At 45.7% G+C, this 10,941-nt stretch overlaps 1 protein-coding gene across 1 annotated transcript in view; it reads right to left on the reverse strand.

The window, feature by feature from the left end:
- Nucleotides 1-7,194: 7,194 nt before the first annotated feature.
- Nucleotides 7,195-10,941, reverse strand: part of LOC111541422 (haptoglobin) — a 5,278-nt gene continuing 1,531 nt past the window's right edge. The window contains exons 2-5 of the mRNA XM_023210322.3: nt 10,312-10,394; nt 9,888-9,989; nt 9,064-9,138; nt 7,195-8,127 (exon numbers count right to left, since the gene is read on the reverse strand). Coding sequence (XP_023066090.1) covers nt 7,349-8,127; nt 9,064-9,138; nt 9,888-9,989; nt 10,312-10,394 — 1,039 coding nt within the window. The 3' untranslated portion in view covers nt 7,195-7,348. The remainder of the gene's footprint in view (nt 8,128-9,063; nt 9,139-9,887; nt 9,990-10,311; nt 10,395-10,941) is intronic.

Raw genomic sequence — 10,941 nt, forward strand, 5'->3', positions numbered from 1 at the left:
GCCATTTCTACGAGTCTTTGAACTAACCTATGAACACAGTGTGTGATGCAACAGCCTACAAGGATGAGCGCACTTGTAACGATTGCAAGGGAAGTGAGGATAGAGGCCATAAGTCCTTTCCATTTACCAAACCATCTTTCCAGTAAACCTGTGAAGGGGTCATCTGTTCCAGAATTTTCAGCCAGCTCATTTGCTAGGGTGTTGAGGCCTTGTAGAGCCTTGGTAATGGTTCCATCGGGAACTGTGTTATTTGGGATCAAAGTACAACATTGGGGTCTGATGATGACACAAACTCTGCCTTCTTCTGCTAATATCATGTCAAGAGCTATCCCGTTTTCCCAGGCCATTTGGCTGGTGGGACCAAATTGCTCCGCTATCCCGTTAATGGCATCTCTGTTATAAACAACAAATCGTTGTTGATTGTAATATATATAATTTATCCAATCTGCGTTTTTATTTATAGTAGACCACCAAAGTAAGACTGACTAAAACCCAGCAGCTATTTGATTTCAAGCTTTAAATTCATTGGCTACTCCTCATGGTACTCCAATTGCCTCTATATAGACATGGGGGTCGAAAGACCCTTGAGCTTCTCTTTGTTCCCAAGAGGGTGATTTTTTGCCAGACTGATGAAATGCCAGGGTGAAAGAGATGGCCAATTGGATTAGAGCACAAGTGCCACTCCAATTATTTGGCAGCATACTCAGTAGAGGTCCTCCACAATACCACCAAACATCTGCTCTTGGACAGACGAGGGCAGTATGATTGGTGAGCTATCGAAAAGGCTTGGATTCACTGCATCCCGTTAGATTCCCGAAAGATGCCAAGTTTTCCCCCGTTGCGAGAGACACGAGGTAAAATTGGCATGAGAGGCCGGGTGCCAGATGGCCCTTGGGGGCTGACCCACAGAGCAGTCTTTGACTTTCAGGAAAAGCAGTGAGAGAGTGGTGCATGACTTACTACCCCCGGCTGTGGGATGCTGGAAGAGAGCTACCATACAGTCCATGCCCGGTTGGTTAGACCATCCAAGCAGAAAAAGAACTATTTGGATTTCTGGCCTGCCTGTTGCACAGGTGTAGTAGTCGCTTTTATTTAAAGTACAAACTGAGTATTTGATCGATTTCAGCCAGGCATTTGTTTCTTGGTATCTGGTCTCAATAACCAGGGTGTATTTTAGGTCTTTGACTTCCACTATGGCCACTTTTGTTTTGTCATTAGGTAATGGCAAGATAGTTGTTTGATTTGGAGGAGATCTTGGGGAAGGAATGGGTGCTGGAGGGGTGACAAAACCAATCTCCAAGGCTCCCATGGGGTCTTTCCCAGTAACATCTGCCCCTATACCATAAAAGCAACTTAGGGTGGGAATAGGGTTAGCGGAGATTGAAGTAGTAATAGAAATATGCACCAGGTTATGTCAGGTGTTGGCAGTTAAAGGAGTTACTTCGTTGAGTAAAGTGGATGTAAGGTTTTAGGGAAGTCCAGCCTTGGGACTGAGTGGTCCAGGGAATATCGTACCAGGAACGGCAGGGTAGCCAATTGTAGGGAATCTTACAAGGATCAGATTGGGGGTGGGGTGAGTACCAAGGGCAAAGATACTTTTCCGAAGAGGCTAGTTGCCTTTAACCTGGTAGGTCTCTGCAAGGTATGGCTAGGCAAGCATCAAACTCAACAGCTTGAGGGGAGGCTGATTTGGTTACATTAATAATGAAATGCCCCTGGGCAATTAGGAGGAAGAAGAGACAAATTAGACCTTTTGAATGTTAATTTTGAGGGAGTTGGTCCTGGAGTGGTGGTCCATGATTCCATGAGGGGTGGGGTCCTTTGTACCCGAGTGTGATGAGTCCACCCCTGTTCAGCTGTTGGGACTGCTGTTTCAGGTGTTAGGAATATTAGATAATAGGGTCCCTCCCACGATGGTTCCAGTTTTTCTTTCTCCAGCTTTTGATGAGCACATAATCCCCAGGCTGATGTGGGTGTACTGGAAACTCTAGAGGTGGCATTTGTGCTAAGAGGCCTTGGATCCTGAGGGAAGACAGGGTAGAAGACAGACGACATACATAGTTTTTAAGAAATTGATCTTTTGTTTCCAGTGTGGGGATGTCAATGGTGGAATTTAAGTATGGCAATCCGTAGAGCACTTCATAAGGGGACAGGCTGATACCTTTTCAAGGGGTGGTACGAATTCTTAGTACGGCGATAGGGAGGCAGTTCGTCCATGGCAGTCGGGTTTCGAAGATTAGTTTAGTTAGGTGATTTTTTTTAGAGTTTGTTTCATTCTTTCTACTTTTCATGATGAGGGTGGGTGCCAGGGAGTATGATATTCCCATTTTTTTCCTAGTGTCTCGGTTAATCCTTTAATGACCTGTGCAGTAAAATGGGTTCCATTGTCTGAGTCAATGTTCTCTATTAATCTGAATCTGGGTATGATGTCTTCTCTTGTGATACCTTACCCTGTTTTAATATGAATTGACTCTTCCTTAGCTGAGAAAGCCCGGACAGACTCTGTTTGGCTTCTTCATTTGCAAGACATCAAAGGCTCCTTACTCACCCTTTCCTCAAGGATTTAACTTGTGCAAGCTAACTCCCAGCACATCAAAGAGTGCAATTAACTGATAAGGTACTGTGGCAAACTATATCCACAGTTCCCAGGAATTCGCCTGGTTGATAGTACCTACAGCCCCCACGTTTGCGTCCGGTAGATAGCATCCAAAGCCCTTGCACCTATCACTTTGTGATGGATTTAAAGCCCCTGCACGTAGAACTGTTTGTTTTCCTGTAACCATTTGTCTTTTTGCATGTTTTACTTCTGTGAGATTGCTTCAGCTTGATTCCTGCTCCCCTTTCTAAACCAAAGTATTAAAAAAAATCTAGCCCCTTTTTCAGGGCCGAGAGAATTTTGAGCACTAGCCGTCTCTCGGTCCCCAGCTAATAAAGGACTCCTGAATTCATGTTAAAGTGTGGCATTTCTCTATAACTCGCTCAGTTACAACACTATTAGTACTTTAACTACATTATTAGCAGCTGCACTTGGCAGGTGAATGGCTTCCACCCAGTGAGTGAGATGGTCCATTATAAGTAACAAATATTTGAGGCAGCCTATTTGGGGCATTTCGGTATAGTCTCTTTGGACACTTTGGAATGGCCTTAGCCTAGGATTTCTTCCCCCGAAGGGTGGTTTTTTTAAAGTTTGTTTATTGGTTTTTCTGCATACCATACAACTGTCTGTGACTTGCCTGGTAAGGGTATAAATCCCTATACACCCGTAGGTTCTAAGAACTGCGTCACACGTGGCTTGGGGACCCCAATGAGTTCCTTGGTGAAGTTGTGCTAAGATTTCTCTCATTAGGGGCTTAGACAACATTTCTTTGTTATCTTGGCAGTATCCATTTCACTTCTGAGTTTTCATTAGCCCCTATTTTCTTTCATTTTTCTTTATCTGGTTGGGAGAAGATGGGGGTTGTGGATGGGGAAGGGAGACAAGGGGTTAAATGGAAAATGGGTGCTTCTTGGGAAGTGACTCTCGAAAGAGGGACCTTTTAGGTGTCCTGGAACATAAACAATGACTGTATCCTCTGGTAGCTGAAGGTTTTCTGATACTTGCATGATTAACTCTTTGTGGACAAGGTTTTGGCCCTTGCTAGTAATAAGACCTTGTTCAGTCCAAATCTTTCCAAAGGTATGGGCCACTCCAAAAGCATATTTGGAATTGGTGTAAATATCCCTTCTTGATTCTGCAGATATTTTAAGGCCTGATGTAGTGTGAACAACTCACATGTTTAGTTAGACCAGTTATTGGACATTCTCCCTGATTCTACTTCTGTGAGAGTTTCTCCATCAACCACTGAGTAGCCATTATGTTTTTTCTCTTCAATTACCCAGGAGGAGCCGTCTACAGAGAAATGGTGCCCTGTTTCTAAAGGGGTCTCACTTAGATTAGGCCTTACTTTAGTCTGATTGATTAAGTCTAAGCTTTTGTGCTCAGGGTCTCCCACATTTGGATTTCCTGTCAGGAAGGTGGTGGAGTTGGCCAGGTGCAGTGGCTCATGCCTGTAATCCCAGCACTTTGGGAGGCCGAGTGGGTGGATCACCTGAGGTCAGGAGTTTAAGACCAGCCTGACCAACATGGAGGAACCCCATCTCTACTAAAAATACAAAAAAGTTAGCCAGGTGTGGTGGCACATGCCTGTAATCCCAGCTATTCGGTAGGCTGAGACAGGAGAATTCGCTTGAACCCGGGAGGCAGAGGTCGTGGTGAGCCGAGATTGTGCCATTATACTCTAGCCTGGGCAATAAGAGTGAAACTGCGTCTCAAAAAAAAAAAAAAAAAAAAAAAAAGGAAGGTGGCACAATTGCGCTCATTGTCAGTGGTTAGGGTTAAATCACTTTTTTCTAATAGGATAGCTTCATATTTTAGCATTCTTGAATCCGTAAGCCATCTCCCTGCTTTTTGGCTAAGAATGGTTTTAACCTAATGGGGTGTGCTTACAATGAGACTTCCCCCAAAGGGTATTTTTCTACTTTCTTTTGTCAATAAAGCAGTTGCTGCTATAGATTAGATACATTCAGGCCACCCATGGGTACCAGGTCAAGAATACTTGACAGAAAGGCTGTGGGCTGGCGATGGCCCCCATGCTTTTGAGTGAGTACTCCTATAGCTGCCCCCTTGCTTATATTAGCAAAAAGGTGAAATGGCTGTTCTAAGGATGGCAGAGCTAAGACAGGGGCAAGTAGATGTTTTAGTTCCTCGACTTGCTGGACTTCTTGTGGAGTCCAGAGAAAGGGGTCGGGCCCTTCTTGGGTAAGGTTTAGATATAGAGGCTTTGTCTTTAAGGCATAAGAGTCAATCCACAGGCAACAATTTCCAACTAGCCCCAACAATTTTCTAAGTTCTTGTTTTGTCTCAGGCAATGGCAAGGATATGATCCTTTCAATTTGTTCGGGCCCTATCTTCTGCTTCCCTTTGCTTATTAAGTGCCCCGTGTATTTTACCTCGGGTTCTACGAGCTGGAGTTTATTTTTTGAGACCCATAACCGTTGTTTCCTTAGGAAATTTAGAATTGTGTTTACTTGGTCTTTGGTGCCTCCGGAAACGAGCAGGTTGTCCACATATTGGAGTAGACATAAGGTTGATAAAAGAGTGAAATTCTCTACAACTTGTTCCAAAATTTGACTGAATAGGTTTGGAGAGTCTGTAAACCCTTGGGGAAGAACTGTCCATCGGTACTGTTGCTTCCAACTGGAGTGAGGGTCCTCCCATTCGAAAGCAAATATGTCCCAGCTATCCTCAGCTAAGGGGCAAGCCCAGAAGTCATCCTTGAGGTCTATTACTGTGAACCACTGGCGGTCATGAGGGATCTTGCTGATAATGGTGTAAGAGTTAGGAATGACAGGGTGGGTGGTCTGGACTATTTGGTTAATGGCTCAAAGGTCTTGTAGTAGCCGATATGACCCATCTGACTTTTTTACAGGCAGTATTGGAGTGTTGTAAGAGGACATACAGGGTTTAAGAAGTTCTTCCTGAAGGAGACCTTCGATTATAGGTTATAGACCTATTCTGCCTTTCAAGGGAGTAGGGTACTGTTTTCTCTTTACAACTTCCCCAGGATTTCTTAATTTTACATGGATTGGAGAAACTTGTAATTTTCTCCAATTTCCTTCCTCTGACTATATGCATCAGCATGGATTTGGCTCTCCTCTAGGATGGTAAGTAAGTTTAAGGAAGTAGAAAATTTTCCTTGATTAACATATAGACCTATACCTAATTTTATCATTAAGTCCCTCCCGAACAGGTTTGTCCCTGCTTCTGGAATTAACAGGAATTTGATGCTAGCTAATTAGTCCTAATACGTGACTTTGCAGAAGCCCACAGGCTGAGGCCAGGAGGTGGTGCTGGGGAGGAAGGCAGAGAAGATGAGTGATCAAGAGAATGCCACAGCTTTTCTCTTACTGTTATTTTACCAGAAGCCACTTAATACAATCAGACAATTCTTAAAACTGGAGACTGCCTTCTTCTTCCAAGAAACTTGGTACTGAAGAGAACTACAAGAGGAAAAGGTGTAAGTGACTGTGTTCTCAGAGGCATTTTTTAAGAGTTTGGTGTTTCCCAGTTTCTGGCTACTATCTCACAGGTTCTAGAATACAGGTCTTATTGGCCTACTAGCACTAACCTGTTGAAGTTTATTGATGAATCTGCAGGGCGCCTGTGAGGAGAGCTTCACAGAGATGGCCACCCCTGGTGAGACAGAGTGACATCAGTGTCGTTTTACACCCTGCAAAGGAGGGGCCGTGTTTTGGCATGAGAAGAAGGCACAGTGGTGATTGGTTAGGGTATTGAAGGCTGACAGCAAGAAAAAATTCATTAGAACAGCTTCTGTTTATCAGAGCTCCAGAACCTTTCTTCTGGGAGACCATTGATAGCATGACCTGCCATCAGGAGAGGAGGCTCAGCCAGCTTGCATTTGATTCCTGGTGAAGGGTGGGTTTGTTCCAAGTAGGAAAAGCAGCTTCTACTGAGGCAGGGACTCTACCTCCCCACTCTTTACAGAGTCCTGGAAGGTTATTGCTGATAGGGACGTTAGCCATTGCCTGGCTCAAGTCCTTCATGGAAGAGACCAGGAACTGATGGCCAGGAAGCCTAAATTACTTAGCAAATGTAAGGACCAATCTGTAATTTGCACTCAGCAGGTCCAGAGATCCTGCCTTTACATCATCGTCTTTTGTTTTCTGGAGTGCTGGTAGGTTAGATCCCAGACTCTGAAGTACTGTCTGTGTCAAAACACTTTCTCCCCATCCCATTTTGAGCTAGGCTCTTCCTCACCAGGCCCACGCCCTTTCTCCTAATTCACTTTGAAGAGGCAACAGCATGCAGTGAAAAGAGCTCTGAGTTTGTATCAAACAGGGCTGGGTTCAAAGTTCTGCTTCATTGTTTCATGACTATGTAACCTTAAGCAACTCACTTACTTACCATCCCTGAGTCTCTGTTTCCTTCTCTGTAAAACAAGGACAACACTTACCTTTCTTGGGCCTAGTATTCAATAAGCTGTCAGTCAGTGAGCATGATTCCCTAAGGTGGAAGAGTTTGTATCACCTTCAGGATTTCCAGTGGGTTTGGGGTGTTTTCTGCCATAATCCCAGTAGACTCTATACCTTCTGGCTACCCTGGACCATAAAGGAGTGAATAAAAAAGACTCAAGATTGTCAAAAGAAAGCTCTTTATTGATTGACTCAGCAACGCAGGGCTGGCACCCATCAGCTTCAAACCACATCTTATCCCGTCCACTCCCGTCCACTTTGCCCTCTTCCAGGCTGGAATCTTGCTTTCAGGCAAGGGCTTCCGGCCAGCTTTGCATTAGTTCTCTGCTATGGTTTTCTGAACCCAGTCCTGGATGGAAGTCACCTTCACATACACACCATACTCAGCCACACCACAGCTCTTATCAAAGCTTAGGATCCCAGCCGCATACCAGGTATTCCTCTCCAGGTCATGAACGACAAAGGCACTGCCCGCATCGCCATAGCAGGTGTCTTCCTGGTACTTGGACATGCCGGCACAGAAGGTGTGTTCGTTCAGTATGGGCTGCACCCCTACAGGGCTCTTCGGTGTCTTCTTTTCGGGGACTGTGCTGCCTTCATAGTGCTTTATGCAATTGTATTGGTCAGCCACAGGCAGCATGACATACTTCAGATGGTCAGTAAATTTAAAATTGGCATTTCGCCCCCAGCCAGACACGTAACCCACACGCCCTACTTCTGCATAATCCTTTGAAGGTAGGCAGATGGGCATCACTCTCTCATTAACAGGCACCTTCTGTTTGAGTTTGATGAGCCCAATATCTACCTCGGAGTAGTTAGGGTGTAGAACCACCTTCTCAATCTCTACAAGCTGCTTTTTCCCCACATAGAGTGTTAAAGTAGGGGCAATGTCTTTCGCTGTTGCATTTTCTGAATGGTTCAGGAAGAGATTTTTAGCCGTGGTCAGCAGCCATTGTTCATTGATCAGCGTGGCCCCTGTGGTGAGATTATGGCGGGAGACCATCTTAGCCTGCCAGGGAAAGCTGCCTTTGGCATCCAGGTGTCCACCCAGGATCCGCTGCACTGCGTCCGCCGGATTCTTGGGCTTCCCACATACTGTCAAGGAGAGCAAGACACTTGTGAGTGGAAATGTGCAAGAGCCTTTCCATCTGAGAAAGAGGGGTAAAAGCATGGGCGGCTGTCACTGCTGCGTAAACTAGAAAGATTTAAATGCTTTGCCCTTACCACCTGGTCATCTCATTCCCAATAGTTGCAGTTTTAAAATAATTCTGTTTTTTTTTTAATTGTTTACATTACAAAAAGCTCTATTTCCCACTTTTCTAACAAAGGAAATGGGAAATACTGAGATTTTTTAGCCATGGCTAGTGAACTGTATTATATTTAAACAGTTATCCCAACAAAAGAATTTCCACAATTCCCTGAAATTCATTGAAAGGGCTAGGCGCTACAATAATTCATTCTCTCTGACGAAAGAGGAATCTAGAGCATCATTGACTGGAGCTCAGATTTTGTAGATAGTGCAGTTATTATGAGGCAGGTTGGCAGTTCCACACCGGTAAGAGCCGAAGAGGCTGGGCCTTTGCCTCTGGTTCCGAGAAGGAAAGGAGAGAACAATAGCTCCTGCTAATAACGAGAAGCAGAAGTCCCAGCCTACGTCCAGCCTCCTTCTAGGCTTCCATGGATTAATATTTTATGTTATCCCTTGACTTGTTCTCCCTGGAGCTTGCTTCTCCTTAGACCCAGGGCTCTCTAGCAGGTTCTCTGTATGCATAGGCTCTTCTGATCTGTGGGCAGTGTAGACAGTGGATTCAGCCAGTGCCCTTCAGGCCCCAATGATCAAGACCCTTAGACCCTTAGTGACCCTTAGGGAGTTATGACCTAACTGCTTAAGTCTCTCCCTGGCCAGCTGCGGTTCTCCCACATTCCTCCTCCTGGCTATTGTGTGCTCAGAGGAAGCCGCACTGGAAGGCTGTGCCTCTGGGACGTTCCCACCCAGAAGCCTGCCTGCACTCCTAAGTGTTCAGCACTCACCTGCTTCACATTCAGGAAGTTTGTCTCCAACAACCTTATTTGTCCACTGCTTCTCATTGTTTAAGGTGTACACTCCTGAAACAAAAGGCAAGAAATGAGCCAAAGGCAAAGTCAAGTCTGAACCCCGAGCAGAGTGAGAAGGCATTTAAAGAGAAGAATTAAAAGGAAGAGGGAAAGGGGACAAATAGGGAGGGGAAAAGGAGAGAGAATATGAGGAGGAGGGAAAGAGTGCTGTGCTGGAAACCAAGTGCCTGGACTCCAGTTACTCCCAGCAGAACACACTCTGGTCATGTTGGTCACAGCCAGGCAGTACAGGGAGGGCTCAGGGTTCAAATCCTGACTGCGTCTTACAGGCTGCCTGAATTTGGGCAAGAGACTCAACCTGTCTGTGCCTCCGTTTCCTTATCAGCAAAGTGAGAACAATAACCTCTATTCAGAGGGATACTGTGAGGACTAAGTGAGCAAATAAATATGAAGCACTTAAAAAAGTGCCAAGACAGCAAGACTCACTAGGTGGGGGTGACCTATCGTCATCAGTATTCCTCCTTTTCCCACATCTCCCGCTGGAGATGGAAATCTGACTCTGAGATAGGTAGGCCGCATGGTGTGGCCTCCCCTTAACAAAACAGAAAACTTGAGGCTGACAAAAGTTCGTCTGCCCAAAGGGCCACAGCTACTGGCAACAAAATGCTTATTAGAATCGAAATCTCCTGGCTCCAAGGAGAGCAATGAACTTTCAGGCGAATCACCCCAGCACCGCCCATCATGGAAATGTCAGAGCAGGGGCTGTATGTAGGGCATAGAGACAGTTGTCCAGGTCTTACCATCTCCTTCTGTGCGCAGCCTGTAGTAGTTCTTACACTGGTAGCGAACCGAGTGCTCCACATAGCCATTTGCGATCATAGGGGGCTTCGGGCAGCCATCATCTGCAAAGAGAGAGAAGCCAGAGAGTTTACTATTTGGAAATTGTTCCCAGTGAACCATGAAAAGTCAGATGAGTGGAAGCTGCTCTGCACATCAATCTCCTTCCACCCTGAATAGAAGCCAACGGAAGCGCACGCTCCCCTCATTTCTGGCAGGAACCCCAATGTTCTTCAGGGTCCTGAAAGCCCAGAGGTCAAGATAAGAAGGGGCAACTGGGTGTTCTCAGAGACAGAGTGCAGACCCGAGAGGGTCAGAGTGGGATGCGGCAGCACGTGGGATACGGCGGCGCCCCGGATGCACCCTCCTACCCAACCAAAGACTGACCTGCGATATCCGTGACATCATTGCCTGAGTCCACTGCAAAAAGCTGTCCCCAGAGCAGGAGGGCAACGACAGCTCCCAGAGCACTGCAGAGAGAAGACAGGAAGGAGTGGAAAGCTGGTCTCCCTGCTTCACAGCACATGCATGCATCCACACACACATACGTGTACCCACACACACGCACACATGCCTACACACACACACTCCCTCACTTAGCAGCCAGAAAGAAAATCGATATATGGACGTGCTAGAACCAAGAAGTTGCCCCCGCCCCCGCACACACATGCTGTAGCAGCTTCTGAGCGTGCCAAGCTCCCAGCAAGCTCTGTCCTGCTGGGAATTCTGCAGAAGCTTCAGAGAGGGATAGGAAGGCACGCGGGTGTGGGGCGAGTAGGGGGCTCGGTTTCTGGCCGCATTCAGGAAAGTACATTGGCAATAATACAGGAGCCCTCCAGGAAAGAGAAACCTCCCTCAGGCACACCAAAGATACTGTTAATAAAATGAAGATAACTCAGAGATGGGAACTTAGGACTTTTTACGCTATTCCTCTACTTCTTGATATTTTCCATAATAAAAGTTTCCTTAAATACACAATTTTTTTTTTTTTTTTTTTTTTTTTTTTTTTTTTTTTTT

The sequence above is a fragment of the Piliocolobus tephrosceles genome, chromosome 17 (genome assembly GCF_002776525.5).
Source record: "Piliocolobus tephrosceles isolate RC106 chromosome 17, ASM277652v3, whole genome shotgun sequence".
Lineage (NCBI taxonomy): Eukaryota > Metazoa > Chordata > Mammalia > Primates > Cercopithecidae > Piliocolobus > Piliocolobus tephrosceles.